Source organism: Ranitomeya imitator, chromosome 6 (genome assembly GCF_032444005.1).
Source record: "Ranitomeya imitator isolate aRanImi1 chromosome 6, aRanImi1.pri, whole genome shotgun sequence".
Taxonomy (NCBI): domain Eukaryota; kingdom Metazoa; phylum Chordata; class Amphibia; order Anura; family Dendrobatidae; genus Ranitomeya; species Ranitomeya imitator.
In genome coordinates, this window is record NC_091287.1 from 523633338 (window position 1) to 523654903 (window position 21566).

The following is a 21566-nucleotide window of genomic DNA, read 5'->3' on the forward strand; positions in this document are numbered from 1 at the left end:
AGAATCGGGCTACCATCTAGTTTACTTATATAGAAGAATGGAAATGGCCGACCCCCATTTATCAGACATTATGTATATCATGTGCATAACATGGGATCTTTCTCACAAATTGCATCAGTTTTGGACTTCAATTATGACATCTTTGTTTTTTCATATCTCAAATTAGGCAGGGGTGTAGCTGGTAGGGCATATGCTTGGGTGATCGGTGCCAAGGGAGGCCCAACAAGCCATTGTGCCTTGACCTGTCCATTTAGATACGTAGATAGGCAGTGAACTGAGTGTTTACACTGGGTAAAGAAAAAAAACAAGCTTTGCAGTTAGGGTACCGTCACACTATACGATTTACCTACGATCACGACCAGCGATATGACCTGGCCGTGATCGTAGGTAAATCGTAGTGTGGTCGCTGGGGAGCTGTCACACAGACAGCTCTCCAGCGACCAACGATGCCGAGGTCCCCGGGTAACCAGGGTAAACATCGGGTTACTAAGCGCAGGACCGCGCTTAGTAACCCGATGTTTACCCTGGTTACCAGCGTAAAAAAACAAACAAACAGCACATACTTACATTCTGGTGTCCGTCAGGTCCCTTGCCGTCTGCTTCCCGCACTCAGTGACTGCCGGCCGTAAAGTGAAAGTGAAAGCACAGCGGTGACGTCACCGCTGTGCTCTGCTTTCACTTTACGGCCGGCAGTCACTGAGTGCGGGAAGCAGACGGCAAGGGACCTGACGGACACCAGAATGTAAGTATGTGCTGTTTTTTTTTTTTTTAGTTTTACGCTTGTAACCAGGGTAAACATCGGGTTACTAAGCGCGGCCCTGTGCATAGTAACCCGATGTTTACCCTGGTTACAAGCGAACGCATCGCTAGATTGCATCGCTAGATCGGTGTCACACACACCGATCTAGCGATGACAGCGGGAGATCCAGCGATGAAAGAAAGTTCTAAACGATCTGCTACGACGTACGATTCTCAGCAGGATCCCTGATCGCTGCTGCGTGTCAGACACAGCGATATCGTAACGATATCGCTGGAACGTCACGAATCGTACAGTCGTAGCGATCGAAACGGCAGTGTGTGACGGTACCCTTAGGCACATGGCAAACTTACAGAACTCATAATTCGGCCTTCTGGAACCCTACGAATATGATATGACGGGAGTTGGATACTGGGGTTCCCTCCTTTCTTGGAAATGATACTTTGAATCATCAATTGAGTATCCTGGGTACATATAAAACTCTGCTCTTCATCTGAAATGCCTAAAAGCATTGATCTAGAGCAGCAGCCTTACCGATGGGTATATAGACGACATCTAAAGAGGGTTATTAATAAAAGAAAGAAAATTGGATATTTTTTGTCAGTAATTTGCATTGTATTTATATAACAGGCACACTTTTGCATTACTAATTCTACTTGTAAACTTATCAAAAAAATAAAAAAAATAATCATAACATATGCTTTGTACATGCCCATTGATTTTGTAAAATGAACTAGATAGTCTAAGGAATCCTAGTTATTATTATTTATTATTATAGCGCCATTTGTTCCATGGCGCTTTACATCTGAAAAAGGGGTATACATAAAAAAAAGAGTAAAGTAATCTTAAACAATACAAGTCATGACTGGTACAGGGGGAGAGAAGACCCTGCCCACGAGGGCTCACAATCTACAAGGGATGGGTGAGGATGCAGTAGGTGAGGGTAGAGCTGGTCATGCAGTGGATTGGTCAATCGGTGGTTACTGGAGGTTGTAGGCTTGTCGGAAGAGGTAGGTCTTCAGGTTCTTTTTGAATGTTTCAATGGTAGGTGAGAGTCTGATATCTTGTGGTAAAGAGTTCCAGAGTAGGGGGGATGCGCGAGAGAAATCTTGTATGTGATTGTGGGAAGAGGAGATAAGAGGGGAGTAGACAAGGAGATCTTGTGAGGATCTGAGGTTGCATTTGGAGTTTGTATATTTATTACAGATGTTGCATTAGAAGTTAGAAAATGGTCTATTTAGAGGAGCATATGGTGAACACATTTACAATTGTAGCTATGTATATTTGTCTCAAGGGTTACAGAAAAAACATTGTCAAAAGCAATTACGGTAATGCAAGCTTACTATCACCTAGAAGACTTACTACAATACAATTATTGTAAAGCAGGGCAAAAACCAAATGTTAAGTACCTCATAAACATTAGACTAATGTTGGTTAAACCCGCCAATGTCGACGGGTTCCTCTGACGGTCTAATGTTTAAGGGGCAACTGATGGTCGGGAGAAATGTCGATAGCGCTTGTCCAATTTTGGACTGCAGATTGCATTGTTCTACTGAAGTCCGCGGAATTCTCATAGAGAACCCAGGAGAAATTTTTCTTTCACTTGTTCAATGGTCATGAGTTGACAAAGATGGCAAAATATATTTAATATAGAGAAATATTTTTTACCAACTAATGAAATGCAAACTCATCTTATTCTGGCACGAAACCCAAAATAGATATTATTGAAGGATGTGGGGAGGGAGAAGAGATAAGGTCATATTTATATTGAACACTTCGCCCAAGAATAAGAGAGTAATAAGAATCCCAATAGTAAGAGGGACTTTGTTGATTATAGAGGTCTACCCATAAGGGTGGTCTTACAGCAGCTGTTGCTGTTATTTTGGCGATTTAAGAAGCTCTATAATATTATTGTAGGTTAGGTAGGGATAGCACTCTCCGTCGTGGACTTTTAGAATTCCAAATAAAGATCAAGATCTGTTTTTTATGGAAGGTGATATTATTGGAAGACTAGGAATTACCGTAAGTATAACATTCTAGGGAATAGTAATATTTTGATGGAATTTATTCATCTAATATAGAGAATAGAGTTTGGGAGATCAATTTGCGGACTCTGGTCCATCAGACAGGTTGGTGGTCTATGACTGCTGGGCCGGAGCTCTGCGAATCCCTTACTTTCAGAGATCTACATGTATAAAGGGAAAGGGGAATATGGGAGAGTCAGCTCACTGTTGGAGTCTCTTCAGGAAAGCAGAATCCTCCCACAGAGCCACCCCGATCCTCGGCGCATACGAAGGCAATATAGAAAAAAATTTCTCCAGCGAGGTAAAATTAAAACTTCACATTTATTTATTATGCATTAAAAGGGTATAACAATACCACACTGAGAAATCAGGAAGAACTAACAACCAACATGTTTTGACTGTGAGGTCTTAATCATGGTCTAGAAATCTTGGAGAAATCTTTTTCTATATTGCCTTCCGGAATCTACGGTACAACTTTTGATTAGCCAGGCTGGTTTGTCATCGTCTGTGCATCATGCCACAATGATGACTTTGCACCGCCCGGCTAACAAAAGCAGCACCTGGGATCCCGGATATGTAAGAGATTTCCAGCCAGAGACTACTGACCTGGCCAACAGCCGGAGTCCCACAAATTGATCTGCCCAACTCTGATAAAAAGCATTAGTATTACATATTTCAAGATCTTTTTGCTATTTATTGAGAAGGGGAGCATAGTTCCACATTTATAGAAAGATAAGGAAGGTGTTAAGAATTTTTACTAAATAGGGTTGATAATGATTAAGAGATTTGTAATAGAAATTCAAATTTCCGAGATTCTGTGTATTTGATTAGCTATTCTGGACAAAAAAAAGCATCTCAGATTTTATATAAATAATCTTGGGAGCAGAAACTGCAGCAAAGCAATCAAATGTTCAGATGAGATGTAAGGATGATAGTGGGTTCTTTAGTGTTAATAAAAGATCATCTCCATATACTTTAAAGAGTAACTATCATTTTAGTTTATATTACAATATAAAGATAAGGTAACTGAGAAGAACGGGCCCTGAATCCCTGCCCGTTTGAGAATATGCATCTGGAAATCCAATAACAGGCTATAAACGCGTTTTCTAAATCAAGCCCTAACAGGACAAGAGGGAGTTTAATTACATTAGCATATTGGATTAGATATAGTACTTTCCAAGAAGATTAATATTTTTAAAGACAAGTGATAGTTGGGTTCCATGTTTGGGATTTTGCATTAGGGCCCAAGATGTCAAGTTACATTAGTGGTCTTAGCTAGACTTTTCTTCATTCCTTGCAAATATTCTTTTTGCTGCTGTATCTAATTTCCCAAGTTGAGGCATATAAGTTTGTTGGTGCTCTCCTGGTCAAGGCAGAAGAGCTCATTGGTGCCATTCTGGTCAAGGTAGAGAAGCTCTTGGTGCCATTCTGGTCAAGCCAGAGCAACTTCTTGGTGTCATCCTGATCAAGGCAGAGCAGCTTGTTGGTGCCATCCTGGTCAAGGCAGAGCAGCTTGTTGGTGCCATCCGGGTCAAGGTAGAGCAGCCTGTTGGTGGCACCCTGGTCAATGTAGAGCAGCTTGCTTGTGCCATCCCGGGCAAGGCAGAGCAGCTTGTTGGTGCCATGCTGGTCAAGGCAGAGCAGCTAGTTGGTGCCATCCCGGTCAAGTCAGAGCAGCTTGTTGGTGCCATCCCGGTCAAGGCAGAGAAGCCGGTTGGTGCCATCCTGATCAAGGCAGATAAGCTTATTGATGCCATCCTAGTCAAGTCAGAGAAGCTAGATGGTGCCATCCTGATCAAGGTAGAGCAGCTTGTTGGTGCCATCATGATCAAGGTAGAGCAGCTTATTGGTGCCATCCTGGTCAAGGAAGAGCAGATTGTTGGTGCTATTCTACACATGATACTTAGCTCTTTCGGCATATGCCCCCCCCCCCCTTCCCACTCTAGCTTGTCATTGCATAGCCCGATTATCATTTATTAGTGCATACTGCATGGTAACACAACAAATAATGTTCTCAGGTTTTTTTTTTTGAACAGCACAGAGCGATCATACCTTGGCATTTCTTTTGCAGCACATATCCACTAGACGCTGCCTGCTTTTCTTTCTGGCAGACGTATTTTTAGATTTTTCTTTTTACATTAAGCAGATGTTTGTGAGTTTCCAGGGAAAATATATTTTTTTTTTCTCTCGTCGTTATAAAGTACATTGACAGTCTGTGCTGGAGCGCATTAAAAGTAAACTGCTATTGACTAAGTGTGAGAGAAGTGTGTGTTTGGAGAAGACAGGGGGGGGATGTGGTGCTACAGGCAGCCTCCTACATCCAGTCCTGTGATTTGTGAGCTAAACATGATGAAACCAGACCCTGGGCAAATGAAATGAGCCCATCCACTCAACCAGGTGGGATTAGTTGTAACTAATAGACTCAACTCACACAGCAATCCCTGCAGACAGACACACTGAACCTAAGGGGAAGCATTACCTCCTGCACTATGCTTCTGAGCAGCGTCTTACATGTCCATCAGGTAGGGAAGACTTTGGCGCATCCATCTAGGAGCTGAATTTGGGATTTAACTCTTGCATTGCCGCAGCTGTGCTCGATTACACTTGTCATCTCTTTGTATCCGCAGGTCATATCCTTTGTCACGTTTATCTTCGGAGTGCAGATTTGTTTTGGATTTACGGCAAATCGCTTAAAAAGATCAGAATCTGAATGGGACGAAGGTGTCGCCTCAGGTAACGTCAGCGATTTTATTCTCTGCGATACCATGCATGTGACAGGTTCACCGGTTTATGTCATGTTTGCAATTTTCTTTTATTTTTTTTTTGGGGGGGGGGACTTGGCTTGGTCACGGCTCGCGGGAGAGGTCACAGTTTTTATTCTATGGATGCATTAGCTTTAAATATATGAAAAGTGATAGTTTTCCATTAGTTTACACCATTTTATAATAAATGGGCATTAATCAGAGAACCCCCCGTAGTATCTATATCTTCTACGTAGGAAGTCATTCACACCACGTCATATACTGTGCATTGACTTAAAGTGGAACTTTACTTACCTTCCATCACTTCACATATGACGGCAGCTAACCCTTGTATCATGCATCCCCTGATCTTTACTTTCACAGGGATCCAGGAAGCTGAGATATGAGGTGTTGTTTGGAGGGGTCCTGACACTTTAGGACTGATCTAGTTGTCCTTGAACTGCCTGTGACATGGAGGAAGCAATTAGTCATCAGTAATATTCTCAAAAAATAAAGCATTCTACATGGTCCATTCAGCTTTTGATCTGTGTCTATGTTTAACCCCCTTCCTGCCAGGGTTGCCAACTTGTTTTTTGTTTTGTTTTTGTTTTTTTTAACTTTTTGTGGACAACTTGCCAAAAAAAAAATCCCGCACAGACCATATCTTTTTACGGACACGTCGAAAAAACCTATTATAAATGAAACATGTCCACGGCCCATAATTCTGATATGGAGCATCAGCTGCATTCCCTGCAAACTGTGATATGATGATAATTTCAATCAAAATAATCTGTATAAGTTTCATCAGCTTCAAAAAGAAAAAAAAAATCACCAACTCCTTTTACATTTTTTTTTTTTTTTTTTTTTATGGACAGGTCAAAAAAGTGCCTTATTTTTAGACTGTCCTGGAATTTTTGGACGGTGGGCAGCACTCCTTCCCGTAGTAAGTTTTTGTTCATAAATTTTTTTTTATTTTTTTTTTTTTTAATTTCGCCCCTCATCTTCCGAGAGTCAGGACTTGGTTTTTCTTTTTCCATTGACCTGGAGACTTGCTTTTTTTTTTTTTTTTTGCAGGACAAGTTATAAGTTTGAATGAAACCATTCACTTTACCATATAACAATGTACAAGAAAAAAAGTTTGGGTGAAAAAATATTGTTCCTTATTTCTTAAATTATTTTCTTTTTTAAAAAGGGACTTGAACCTTCCATCGTTTCATCGTTTGCGATGCTCGAGTTTTGCATCGTATATAGTGAAATTGATGCAACAAGATGACAGCAACTTTTGTACACCCCCCCCCCCCCGGCTGCCATGGCAACCCGTCAGCACCCCACAATTGCTTCCAGCAACTGGAGCATTTAAATGCAGCTAACTGGGATTGATGGTTGCATTTAAATGGTTAAACCGCAGAGATTTGCTGTTACAGGCTGAATAACCACCTCACACCTGCTCGGTATGGGGTGGTCTCTGCTTCTGAACCCCCTCAATACAGACCTCACACCCTGAGGGCTTGTTCATACGAGCATAGTTTATGGATGTGTGCTGTCCATTTGCACTGAAGAGTTTTTTTTGTAGCCTATATGTCAGGGGTTAAAGTATAGCATTAGCCAGCCTTTGCCTGGTGCTTACCCGCAATACTGGAGTTATATGGCAACTTTGGCCACTAGACACATTGCCCAGTAAAAGATTTCACTAGCCACTATACATTCTACTGTAGGGATCCCCAATATGTGGCCCCACAGGTGTTGTAAAACTACTACTCCCAACATGCACTGGGCTACACCGCAGGGTCCTGTCAAACCAATCACAGCGCAGCTTCCATTCTATATTCTGCGTTTGGAATATGAAAGCTGCACTGTGATTGGTTGCTACGGGCAACACAGACAGGCTTTGAATTACAGTTTCCTAAAAAAAAAATCCCCCCCCCCCCCAATGTGCAAATGTAGGGTTACACAGGATTTTGGTACTTTTATTTTTAATATTGTAGTAGTGCGACTGGAAGTCACAAGTCCTGTCTTCCATTAAGTCCTGACTGTAGGTGTAGCATGCTGGGAATGCGCATCAGACCTGCATTTACAATGGCCCTAGGCACTGTGTGTGACTAAACCCTAAATTAGTAAAAGTACCTGTAAGTCTCCCTGAGGGAAATGTGCACACCACGCCTCCTAAACTGGGATGAACCTGCTGAGTTTTTTTGAGCAAAAGACTGTTCTGGAAGCTGTTTATTCGGTCGTTTTGGCTGTCTGAAGGTTTTTGTGGCAGTTTTTTTAAATATACGGTCATTGGTTATGTACAAAGAGGCTTTTTGCTGAGTTTACAGAGCAGAAACGGAGCAGAACCTCCCACGTTTTTCAGCAGGATTTGCAGAGTGTCTGCTCAGTTTCTGCTTCAAAACTCCTCAAAAAACTGTGTGCATTTTGAAGCTTTTTTTTTTGCTTAAATTTTCACTTAATTTTTTTAGCATTTTGTGATAAGTTTTTCAATCAAAATCTGTCTGAAAGACTTTGTGTGCCCGTACTCTTACACAGTCCAACTTTCTGGAGGTTGCACACCAGATTTTTATTCCATGTGTAAGATGCAATTTTTGGTGCATATTTGGCCTTTTTTTTTTGGGGGGGGGGGGAAAAGTAGTCCATTTTGTAAAATATTTTTTTTTGGGGGGGTGGAGAGTTGGACAGGAGGTTTAAGGGGGTGTTTTTACAGTACTATAGAGATGACTTTGAGAAAATGCTATACCTGGAGTACAAATGTGCAATTTGATATGGAGCTGCAAAAGAAAATGCTGTTAATATCCGATGCAAAATCCGCCCCAGAATTGACACTCTGTGCAATCCATGGCTAAATCAATGCTGAATTTGCCGCGTCGGTACAACAAAATCAGCAACAGAATCTGAAACTTAGTGTAAGTTTTAGTCTAAGGTCGGGGTCACACTTGCGAGTGTGATGCGAGAAATACATGCAGCCTCACACTCCGATCTCGAGTGGCGGCGGCAGTACCGGGTATTGATGCGAGAGATTCTCGCATCACACTCGCAAGTGTGACCCCTGCCTAAAACTCAGTGACGCTTCAGTGAAAACATATTTTGGAAGGCCAACCGGGCACTATGTATCTGATGTCTTTTTAGAGATGGGTAACTGGCAGCTATAGTCCCCGGCCAGCTTATCAGAGTGTTGTAGAGTAAAACATAATTTGCTGCAAATATGTTTGATTTTTTTTTTTTTTTTCTGTCGCTGGTTGCAAATCACATTTCACTCGTCTTACTTGACTTAATGCAAGTCACATGTGACTGACACTTGCATGTGACTTGCCTGCGATTTAGCAGTTTACATTTGCTTTAAAACTAGTCTTCACTTATGTCTGGGCCCACTGCAATCGTTTTTGCTTGTGAGTCCGAGTAGTAAGTTTATGCATATTTGCAAGCCTCTGTAGGATCCTACACCTTAAGGTTTGCGGGACTACAGAGGGACAAGCCGCCTCAAATGCCTGTTTGCTGCTTTGTAATGGTATTTTAGCAGCTGCTCTCTTAATCCGATAAATTTGCCTGACAGAAACCTTCCTCATTATGCTTTTATCTGCACAAACATGTCTGTGCTTTGTATCAGTCACAAATCTCTTTACAGGACGATGAGCTTGCTTACGTTTTAGTGAAATATCTAATGTTTTCATACCTTGTCAAAAGCATTGTACGATTTGATGCTTTTGGGCAGCAGAGGGATCCTTTGTCTTTACCATATTTCTTGAATACTGTGTCAGCTTAGTAATGTGAAACATACTTCTTAAATAATTTTCCTTTAATTGGGATTACCTGGAAACTCATCCATGTGCATAACAATTTGGAACCCGGTATAACACTACAGTATATAGTAAAAATCATGGTCTCCTATGACGCCCTACCTCAGGCTAGTTTTCGTAGAAGCACAGTCATGACAATAATGGGGGTTGTGGGTGGGGACCGATGGGCACGAGGCACACTGTGCACCTTTGGGAAAACACTGTAAATTACCCCCCACCTCACTACACATTTTTCAAAACCTCTTAAATGCTCTAACCTAATTTCAACAGCAAAATCGATTTCCCACAGAAATGAATAGGAAGAGTTTTCTAAGCATTTTTGAAGAGTACTTTGAAGCAGATCTGCTCCAATAAACTTAAAATAAACTTAAAAAAAAAAAATTGTGTACTTAGTGTAACAATTGGAGTAAGAGGCAGGATGCTGTCTATATTCAGGAAAGCATCCACTATATATACTTCATATATTTCCTTGCGATTTCTAGCACCAGTTGTACAAGTAGCGGGTATATAGTGAAAAATCCGCAAAATTAATGAACATGCTGCATTTTTTTACTGCAATGCATTTTTTTCACGGATGTGCACAAAAATTGCGAAATGAATTAAAAATGATGGGATGCTTAATGTAAGCGTTTTTTATAGCATTTTTACTGAGGAAAAACGCAAAAAAAGCGACAATTCCTGAACGTGTGCACATAGCCTTAAGCTCTCCTTTTACATTATGTTGTATAGCAATTACCTGACTTCTTGGGTGACCGTTTTTTTTTTGTTAAGCGAGAACAGAAGTCATCACGCAAAATTCTGTCTGCTATACAATACCCTGCCTCTTCATGCTGCACAGATTTGTTTCCATGTCCTAGCACAGTGGTTTGCAAGTTGTCTTCACAATAATAATAATAATAATAATCTCTTTATATATCGCCAACATATTCCGTAGCGCTTTACAGTTTTGCACACATTATCATTGCTGTCCCCATTGGGGGACAAATTGTCAGTTTGTCTTTGGAGTGTAGGAGGAAACTGGAGAACTTGGAGGAAACCCACACAAACAAGGGGAGAAAGTACAAACTCCTTGCAGATGTTGTCCTTGGTGGCATTTGAAGCCAAGACTCTTGCGCTGCAAGGCTGTAGTGCTAACCACTGAGCCACCGTGCTTTGTTGTGCCTTTTTAATTTATTACAGAAGCCTTTTCTCCTTGCTGATGTGTCGTCTGATGGATTTGTAATAGGTTCTGATCTATTGTCCATTGTTTTGCTCGGAAGAATAGCTGCCATACAGCACTATTGTCCAATGAAATATGATGTAATTTAAAACAAAGTAGCCTTACGTGCAAGTGTGAACAGAGCCTATCCTATTTCCATTAAGGGTTACCTAGTTCCTTTGATGCCACTTATATTTGACCACTTGCATAAATTAATTTTGGCTAAGGGCTTGTGCGGACGGTCGTATTTTCAGTATTTTAATAGGTGCATGTAGACTTTTGATGCCATTGCGTTTTCATCCATGAGAATCAAAATCCTGTTGAGGCCGGGTTCTTTCCCTTCAAACCCATGACTCACCGGTGGGATGTGTGGTCCTCTTTTGGCCTCTATATCAATAGTCCATTAAAGGGACTCTGTCACCTGAATTTGGCGGGACTGGTTTTGGGTCATATGGGCGGAGTTTTTGGGTGTTTGATTCACCCTTTCCTTACCCGCTGGCTGCATGGCGGCTGCAATATTGGATTGAAGTTCATTCCTGTCCTCCATAGTACACGCCTGCGCAAAGCAATCTTGCCTTGTGCAGGAGTGTACTATGGAGGACAGAGAATGAACTTCAATCCAATATTGCAGCCAGCATGCAGCCAGCGGGTAAGGAAAGGGTGAATCAAACACCTGAAAACTCCGCCCATATGACCCAAAACCAGTCCCGCCAAATTCAGGTGACAGGTTCCCTTTAAATAAGAGTTGAATAGGGTTAGAAAAACATGCCGACTTTTTTACAAAAAATGCACTACAGGTTGTTAATAATAATATCATTATTTATTTATATAGCACCATTGATTCCATGGTGCTGTACATGAGGAGGGGGTTACATACAAGTTACAGATATCACTTACAGTAAGCAAACTAACAATTACAGACTCATACAGAGGGGTGACGACCCTGCCCTTGTGGGCTTACATTCTGCAGGATGGTGGGGATGCAGACAATAGGTTGAGGGTTGCAGGAGCTCCGGAGTTGGTGAGGCGGTAGCTCCGGTGTTGGTGAGGTGGTAGCTCCGGTAGTGGTGAGGAGGCAGGGGGTAAGTGCAGGCTGAAGGCTTTCCTGAAGAGGTGGATTTTCAGGTTCTATCTAAAGGATCCGAATGTGGTTGATAGTCAGATGTGTTGGGGCAAAGAATTCCAGAGGATGGGGGATATTCTGGAGAAGTCTTGGAGGCAGTTGGGTGAGGCGCAAAGAAGTGTGGAGGAGAGAAGGAGGTCTTGGGAGGACCGGAGATTACGTGAGGGAAGATATCGGGAGATTAGTTCAGAGATATATGGAGGAGACAGGTTGTGGATGGCTTTGTAGGTCAGTATTAGTAATTTGAACTGGATACGCTGAGGGAATGGGAGCTGTTATGTTTGCTAATGACAGGTGTTATGAAGGCAATCCAGAAACACAGTGTGCTTAGCGATCAGAGCGCACACAGTGATCTGACAAATACCCAAAAATACAAGAACGAGCTCTGAGACGTGGAAACTCTGTAGACTGCACACCTGATCCTATCCTAAACACAACTAAAAGCGGCTGTGGATTGCGCCTAACAACTACCTAGGCAACTCGGCACAGCCTAAGAAACTAGCTAGCCTGAAGATAGAAAAATAGGCCTGACTTGCCCCAGAGAAATTCCCCAAAGGAAAAGGCAGCCCCCCACATATAATGACTGTGAGTAAGATGAAAAGACAAAACGTAGGGATGAAATAGATTCAGCAAAGTGGGGCCCGATATTCTAGGACAGAGCGAGGACAGTAAAGCGAACTTTGCAGTCTACAAAAAACCCTAAAGCAAAACCACGCAAAGGGGGCAAAAAAAAACCCACCGTGCCGAACTAACGGCACGGCGGTACACCCTTTGCGTCTCAGAGCTTCCAGCAAAACAAAAGACAAGCTGGACAGAAAAAAAGCAACAAAAAAGCAAAAGGCACTTAGCTATACAGAGCAGCAGGTCACAGGAACAATCAGGAGAAGCTCAGATCCAACACTGAAACATTGACAAGGAGCAAGGATAGCAGCATCAGGCGGAGTTAAGTAATGAAGCAGTCAACGAGCTCACCAGAACACCTGAGGGAGGAAGCTCAGAAGCTGCAGTACCACTTGTGACCACAGGAGTGAATTCAGCCACAGAATTCACAACAGGGAGCCAGTGAAGAGATTTGCAGAGGGGGGGGGGAGGAAGCGGAGGAGTAACGAGGAGAGAAATGAATTAGTCGGGCAGCAGAGCTAAGGATGGACTGGAGAGGTGCAAGGGTGTTAGCAGGGAGGCCACAGAAAATTATGTTGCAGTAGTCAAGGCGGGAGATGAGGGCATGCACAAGCATTTTAGTAGATTGACGGTTGAGGAAAGAACTGATTTTGGAGTTATTTTTGAGCTGGGGGCAACAGGAGGTGGAAAGAGCTTGCATGTGCGGTTTCAAGAACAGGGCAGAGTCAAGGGTTACTCTGAGGCAGCGGACTTCCGATACGGGGGAAAGCGTGATAGGTCAGGTAAGGAAGATCTATGAGATGGAGGAAAGATGATGAGTTCAGATTTGTCCACATTGAGTTTGAGAAAGCGAGAGGAGAAGGAGGATATGGCTGATAGACACTCCGGGATTCTGGACAGCATAGAGGTTACGTCTGGGCCTGAAAGGTAGATCTGAGTGTCATCAGCATAAAGGTGGTACTGGGATCCATGGGACTTTGAGTTGTCCCAGGCCAAGTGTATAGATTGAGAAGAGTAGGGGTCCTAAAACAGAGCCTTGGGGGACTCCAACAGAGAGAGAGTGGGATGAGGAGGTAGTGTGGGAGTGGGGGATGCTGAATGTGCAGTTGGAAAGGTATGAGAAGATCCAGGATAGGGCAAGGTCTTTGATGCCAAAGGAGTAGAGGATCTGTAGTAGGAGACAGTGGTCAACAGTGTGTCAAAAGCAGAGCACAGGTCTAGAAGGAGGAGTACAGAGTATTGTCTGTTAGCTTTGGCTGTAAGTAGGTCGTTAGTAATTTTTGTCAGGGCTGTCTCAGTTGAGTGATGGGGCGGAAACCAGATTGTAGATTGTCAAAGAGAAAGTTAGATGAGAGGTGGGAGGAAAGTTCAGCGTGGACGTGCTGCATTATAGTCCCAATCAATTCCATAGAGCTCAGCTGCAAAATCAGAGGGAATTTGAATACAATCAAACCTATTTTTATTATTCCGAACTACTTCTGTAAAGGGAACCAGTCACTTGAGTCATGCTGCCAAAACCATGAATCAGAGCGTCAATGATTGCAGCCAGGTGTACTTTTATCTGTAACATTTTGGTATTTGAGAAAAAACATGATTTGAACATCGATAGTTCAACACTAGTGATGAGTGAACGTGTTCACCACTACTCTGTACTCGCCCGAGTATCACTATGCTTGGTGTACTCGGCGAGCACCGAGTATTTCCGGGATTATTCGGCGGAAGCTCGTGTCTCCGCCCTGCAATTCTGGTGCTCTTTAAAACGCCAATGACAGTGCAGGGATTGTCAGCCATGCACTGTAATGCCGCAGCCATCTTTGTTGTGGTTTTGCAGTGATTGGTTGGCCGCACAGCGTCATCAGGTCTATAAGAGACCTGGCGCCGCCCTGCTCACCGAATTCAGCTCCGGACATAGCTAGTATAAGGAGAGCTGCTGCTGAGAGAGGGTCAGAATCGTCCTGTTAATAGTGTGGGTCTGCTAGTGTTCAGTCCACGACTCCTGAGAAACCAACAGTCCTTTTTAGGGCTAATTCGGGGGTACTGAGATTGCAGCGCTAGGTAGGCAGGGGAGTCTATGTGCACATATCCACATCAGTGCAAGTCCTGTAGGCACTGCATGTGAGTACATAGATCTCACTGCATACTTCCCAAAGCTCCATAACTGTCTGCTGCTGCTTATCTTATATATAATTGTCCAAGGGTCACTTCCATCTGTCTGTCTGTCTGTCCTTCTCTCACGGTTATTCATTCGCTGATTGGTCTCGCCAGCTGCCTGTCATGGCTGCCGCGACCAATCAGCGACGGGCACAGTCCGGAAGAAAATGGCCGCTCCTTACTCCCCGCAGTCAGTGCCTGTCGCCCGCATACTCCCCTCCGGTCACCGCTAACAGTTTTAATGCCGGCGATAATGGACTGCATTATGCCACGGGTAACGCACTCCGTTACTGCCGCTATTAACCCTCTGTATCCCCAACTTTTTACTATTGACGCTGTCTATGCCGGCCGCCATCTTCCGTTGCAGGTTCCGGTGGCAGAAGGACCTGCCATGACGTCACGGTCATGTGACCGCGACGTCATCACAGGCCCTGCGCGCCTGCGCTACAAAGACCTGCCATGACGTCACGGTCATGTGACCGCGACGTCATCATAGGTCCTGCGCTAATACCAACCCTGGGACTGGAACCTGCCGTGGACTACAAGAGGCCCTCGGAAAGGTGAGTATATGTTTATTTTTTATTTTTTCACCTGTGACAAACCTGGCTGGGCAATATACTACGTGGCTCTGTGCTGTATACTACTTCACTGGGTGATATACTATGTAACTGGCCAATATACTACGTGGCTCTGTGCTGTATACTACGTCACTGGGCAATATACTACGTGGCTGCGCAATATACTACGTAACTGGGCAATATACTATGTGGCTGGGCAATATTCTACGTGGCTGCGCAATATACTACGTCACTAAGCAATATACTACGTAACTGGGCAATATACTACGTGGCTGGGCAATATACTACGTCACTAGGCAATATACTACGTGGGCTGGGCAATATACTACGTAACTGGGCAATATACTACGTGGGCTGGGCAATATACTACGTAACTGGGCAATATACTACGTAACTGGGCAATATACTACGTAACTGGGCAATGTACTACGTAACTGGGCAATGTACTACGTAACTGGGCAATGTACTACGTAACTGGGCAATATATTATGTGGCTGGCCAATATATTACGTCACTGGGCAATATACTACGTGACTGGGCAACATACTACGTGGCTCTGTGCTGTATACTACGTCACTGTGCAATATGCTACGTAGCTGGGCAATATACTACGTGGACATGCATATTCTAGAATACCCAATGCGTTAGAATCAGGCCACCGCCTAATTTACTATATACCTAGCTGCAGTTTTCATTTTTTTTTTTTTTTAAATATATATTGCCTGTTATGTCAGACTGAGGCCTGGTGTATCTGTTTAAAAATCATAGTTCAGCATAGCATAGTTCAGCGTGCTAGCCTTGTTCTACTCTCTCTTTTTTTTTTTTTGCATGGGGAGGACGTCACACACCATTCGGTGAGCCAGAAGCTGCAAGCGCTGCAGAAGCACGGCATCGGCGGATGAAGCTCTAGCTGACTTTCTAAAATGGGTAGACAGAGCCTCGTACTTTTCCTTGCAGATCTGGTTTGGCCCATGTACTTCACCTCATTATTCAACGTTTTCTGAAAAGCGACACTGAGATGTCAGGTGCCAGATCTACTAGTCTGTTGCTGCTTGGCTGAGGCAGTGGTGCAGTGCTTCCAGCTTGTGACTGATGTGGTCATTTTGGAGATGGAGGCTGAAGAGGAGAAGGAGGAGCTGTAGACTGTGGGGGCAACCCTGATTGATGTAGGACCCGCAATCCTCGGTGTCGGGAGGACGTGTTCCATCCCTAGGTCCGACTGGGTCCCGGCTTCCAGTATGTTAACCCAGTGTGCCGTCAGCAAGATCCCTGCCCACAGGCACTTGTCCACGTATCTGTGGTTAGGTGGACTTTTCCAGTAACATCATTGTTGAGGGCACGGCTAATGTTGTGGGACACATGATTGTGTAATGTGGGGACGGCACACCTGAAGAAATAATGGCAGCTGGGGACAGAGTACCAAGGGACAGCCGGTGCAATGAGGTTGTGGAAAGCTTCTATCTCCACTAGCCTAAAAGGCAACATTTCAAGTGTAAAGAGTCACAAAATGTGTGAATTTAGTAGTGTGTCCTGTGGGGCATTGGCTGCATATTTGCGCTTGCGTTCCAAGGACTGGGATATGGACAACTGAACACTGCGCTAGGACAAGGACAAGTGCCTTGCCCATTTTAAATGGAGGACAATATTTTCCACTCTCACTACTAATGGCTGACTTTGGAGCGAACTAATATGTGATCCGTATGACGGACAAACCCCAGTTTAAAATATCAGGCCTGTAGGGAAGTATTTTTTTCCCCAGCAAACTGGTGTCAATACCTTGGGTAAGACACTGCAAAAAAAATTAACTGGAGGCCTGAAATGGCACAATTTTGAGTGCACTGATGTGATCTGTGTGATGGACAAACCGCAGTTTAAAATAGCTAGATTTTTAGCGCTGTAATATGGGAAGGATCTAGTTGTATTCTGCAGTGCCAACAGGCAAATGGAGCAGAAAAATGGTGTTCTCTGGATTGCTTTTAAAGCAAATAATCAGGATTAAGACCCCCCCCCCCCAAAAAAAAAAAAAAAAAAATATTGCTGGACACTGATACCTGGGGATATGTCTAGAAATATCTGTAATAGGCAGCAGCAGACAGAACTACACTACACTACAGTTTGCCACATACACTGCCTGCCAAGCACTGATATCTATGCAGCCATTAGTCTTCTGAAGGACTGTTAGTTGAATTGGTCTGTGTATTATATGTTGTATACCCACACTAACTATAAAGCAAACAAATCTCTCCCTAGCTCAGCAGCAACTCTTCCTACACTGCCTGATTGTAGGCACTGAGATGAGCATGGTGGCACCAGGTCTAATATATATATCTGATGACTCTATGCAGCCAGCCAATAACTGTAATGCCACAACAAGCATGGCTGCGGCATTACAGTGTGTGGCAGACAATCCCTGCATGTTTATTGGCTTTCTAAAGAGCGCCAAACATGCAGGGCGGGGACTTGAGCTCCTGCCGAGCAAACCCGGAAATACTCGGCGAGCTCCAAGCATCTCGAGTACACTCCCTGACAGAAGTTATGTCGCTTATCCATGTTATGTAAATAAAAGCTTATAACCTGATGTTAAATTCATCCATTGGTTGTATAAATTATTATTTTGAAAGCTGAAACCCTCCGAAATGTGGTTTTAGGTTAAGAAAATAAATTGGCATCAATGCAGAAATATTGATCAGTTAATGGACACAGAATGGTCAGATTTTGGCAAGAGAAAAGTTTTGGCACCCACAGAAAGTAATGTGATATTCAAACAATTAACTTAAAATATGAATATATGTTGCATAACAAGGGAGATTGAAGTTATGGTGCTATTAGTCATATTATTTTTTGTGACTTCCATGAGCTTGAAGTACTGCATCCATGTGGTTCAACAATGATCCATACAATTTATTAATGAAGTCATCAGGAATAGCAAAGAATGCAGTCTTGCATGCCTCCCAGAGTTCATCTAGATTCTTTGGTTTTGTCTTCCAAGCTTCCTCTTTCATCCTACCCCAAACATGCTCAATGATGTTCATGTCTGGTATCTGGGCTGGCCAGTCCTTCAGCACCTTGATCTTTTTTGCCTGGAGGAACTTTGTTGTAGAGATGGATGTATGAGATGGAGCACCATTCTGCTGCAGAATTTGACCCCTTTTGTGATTTGGAATATAAGAGGTAGCTAATACTTCTTGATATCGCCTTCCACCTTGCAAATGTTTCACACACCCCCATACTGAATGGAACCCCAGACCATGATCCTTCCACCACCAAATTTAACTGTTTTCTGGGTGTATTTTGGATCCATATGGACTCGAGTAGGTCTCCTGCAGTATTTGTGGCGGCTGTGGTGTAATTCTACTGAAAATTTATCAGAGAAATCCACCTTCTGCCACTTTTCCAGTGTCCATCTGTTTAGCAGGCTGTGGGATTTTGCAAATGCCACACTTTTTTTTATTTCTTTTGTTTAGTGCTGGCTTCTGGGCACTGATTCGACCATGGAGGCCATTTTGAGACAGAATCCTACAAACTGTTCTATTTGACACAGGGACTTGAGGTGACCAGGCCTGTTGGAGCTCTGCTGCAGTGGAAGAGGGGCTTGGTTTGGATTTTCTAACCAACAAACGTTCCTCCTGAGCAGTTGTCTTGCCGGGTCTGCCGGACCTGGACTTGTCAAACACATCTCTAGTCTCTTCAGAGCTTTTTTTAACTCTTTGTACTTGATGCTGAGACACATTAAAGGTGCCAGCCAACTCTTCAGCCTCTTGATAATCCAGGCTTTGGTCAGAGCTCAAGTTGCAGTTCAAGTGAAGGGTCTGGGGTGCTGGGTTTCTGTGTGTGTGTGTGTATATATATATATATATATATATATATATATATATATATATATATATATATATATATATATATATATATATATATATATATATATATATATATATATATATATATATATATATATATATATATATATATATATATATATATATACATATATACATATATACATATATACATATATACATATATACACATATACACATACATACACACATACACACATACATATACATACATATACATACATATACATATATATATTATATACACACATGTACACACATACATTAACCGATCATTTACTGAGCACAGGTGAGAATGTAAACTAAGATTGGGTGCATTATATGACCAGGCGACAAAATATTTGTCTTGCCAAAATCTGACCATTCTGTGTCCGTTAACTGATCAATATTTCTTCATTGATGCAAATTTATTTTCTTTACCTAAACCAAATTTTGGAGGGTTTCAGCTTTCAAAAGAATAATTTATACAACCAATGGATGAATTTAACATCAGGTTATAAGCTTTTATTTACATAACATGGATAAGAGACATAACTTCTGTCAGGGAGTGTAGTGAGATGCTCGGGTGAGCAAAAAGTAGTGGCGAGCATGCTCGTTTATCACTAGTTTTAATACTTAGTGTTTACCTTGCTTACCCTCCTTCTTAGGTGTGTAATTTGATTTGATGGAAAAATTTAAAAAGTTATGGCTCTGAGAGGAAGGGGAGCAAAACCAGAAAAACCCAAGGTGGTGAAGGGGTTGAGATAATTTTTTTTTAGTTAAATGTGTAAAATTTTGGTGAAAGGTCCTCTTTAATTACCTTCTCTGCTTAGGAGTCAAGTGGATGGTTTTACTGTGATTGACTGCCTTTCCCATATTATTGTGCTATCTATCACTATTTAGGACTACCCCTCTCCCCATGACTCCAGAATGAGCAGTAACTTCAGTGAAATAATTACAACTAATACAAAATCTTTTCCCACAAACTTATGTCAGTCCATGCAGCTCTTCCTGCTCTGTACCTGGCTGTCCACAGATCAGACACTGTTTAACATGATGGGTTTCCTGGTATTTGTAGAACTCAAAGTTTGAGATTTAGTCAATGACTAAGGGTTGATCACTTTCTCGTTATCTTACAGTCATGGGTTCACTTCCATCCAGTGCACGACCTACATGTAGATGATATTGCTGATAGCAATAAATGCACTGCATGGTCTATTAAACCCTGATGCTGAAAAGATTAATAAAATGGGATAGGCAGCAATGCTTGTGAAAGGCTAAATTGTTGACATCAGCATTTACCCATATTTCCATGCCAGGATTTAGCTTGACTTTCCTAACTCTACGTGCCGAGAGTTTTACGCAGCTCCAAAGTTCTCCAAAGCTCTATTTGTAGTTCTGGTGTAGTGCAGTTAACTCTAAAATGGTTTGTATTAAGAGTTAAGACCTAAAAAATACTAGGAGGGTGCCACAAAGATAAAAAAGAGACTAAATAGGCAATTGTCTTGTCTTCCACCAGCTTGGGACAATTCCTGCTCTTAGCCACGAATATGACAGTCTTCCTCATATAATCAATTTCCTTCCATTCACGCTGGTTTGATAATCCATCAGATTCGCATATGAAATCATTTATGCAAATAGAAAAAAATTTGTTTAGCTGTTTTGTAAATTGTGTAATGTAAGTGGAGATTTTTTTCCATTCATGCAACTATTTGACCAGAAAAAAGGAAGAGTAGAAATTCAAGTCCTAAATACCGTTGATTTTGTTCCAAGGCAATAAGATGATGTAACAACTCTGCTGGCATCACGTCATGGCCTCACATCTCTCACACAATCTTACCCACTGCTCCAGGCCATGATGTGCTTTCTCTTTAATGCCAGCTCCATGTTCTGTGTCTCTGCTCTCTGCATGCCTCATGGCTATGTGTATAGGGGGCCGGCGCCTGAACTCTCTGGTTCTTATAGGAATCAGGTGCATCTGTCCAATCAGTTCATGACCAATTACCAAGAGGCCTCCTGTATATAGTGCAGCTCCACCCTGTGGTCTGGGCCTGTGCAATGTATTAGCTCAGTTAGTGTTTAGCTGCTGAGTTTGCCTGGCCTTGCTCTGAGTTACTCCCTCTGAGCTTTTCTCTGTGCTATTGCCTTGTTCTTGTAGTCCGCCCTCCAGGAGGCAGAATATCCTGGTCCCTGTGTCTTTGTCCCTGTGTCTTGTTCTATTGCCTTGTCTGTACTTTGTCTTTTCTCGGTCTCCTTGTCTGTGGCTTCCTTCCCTGCTTTCTTTCCTTGTGTTTTCTGTCTGCTTTCACTCCGCACTCTTGCGGCTCTGCACTCAGACCTTGCTTCGCACTCTCTGGCTTTGCTCTGTGGCTCCGCTCTTTGCGGTTCCATCTGGCCCCGCTCTTTGCAGTTCTATCTGGCTCCGCCTCCTGTGTTTCTGCACTTTGCCCCGCCTCCAGCGTCTCCGCTCTTGGCTCCACCTCCGCTCTTGGCTCCGCCTCCAGTGTCTCCGCTCTTGGCTCCGCCTCCAGCATCTCCGCCCTTGGCTCTGTCTCTTGCGGCTCCGTCCTTGGCTCTGCCTTCTCCTTCTCTTCTCTTAGTTCCACCTTCTACTTGTTACTTGGTCCTCCTGTGTGAACAGGTCCCTACCTGTTCCTTCATTCTCCTTTCCTTCTGGCTTGTTTCCGTACCTGCATCTTCTGTGTGTACAGGTCCCTACCTGTTCCTTCATCACACTCACAATAGG

The 21566-nt window shown here is 42.9% G+C and overlaps 1 protein-coding gene across 10 annotated transcripts in view; it reads left to right on the top strand.

Annotated features, from left to right (window-relative positions):
- ENPP2 (ectonucleotide pyrophosphatase/phosphodiesterase 2) overlaps positions 1 to 21566 on the top strand; it is a 222248-nt gene that overhangs the window by 61687 nt on the left and 138995 nt on the right. For 4 of the 10 annotated variants that reach the window (XM_069731813.1, XM_069731815.1, XM_069731818.1 and 1 more), the window contains exons 1-2: positions 5149 to 5303; positions 5409 to 5514. In XM_069731813.1, the coding sequence (XP_069587914.1) occupies positions 5271 to 5303; positions 5409 to 5514 (139 nt within the window). In that variant the 5' untranslated portion in view covers positions 5149 to 5270. Of the gene's footprint in view, positions 1 to 5006; positions 5304 to 5408; positions 5515 to 21566 lie in introns of those variants that run through there. The other 6 variants (XM_069731821.1, XM_069731824.1, XM_069731817.1 and 3 more) reach the window with 3 other exon arrangements.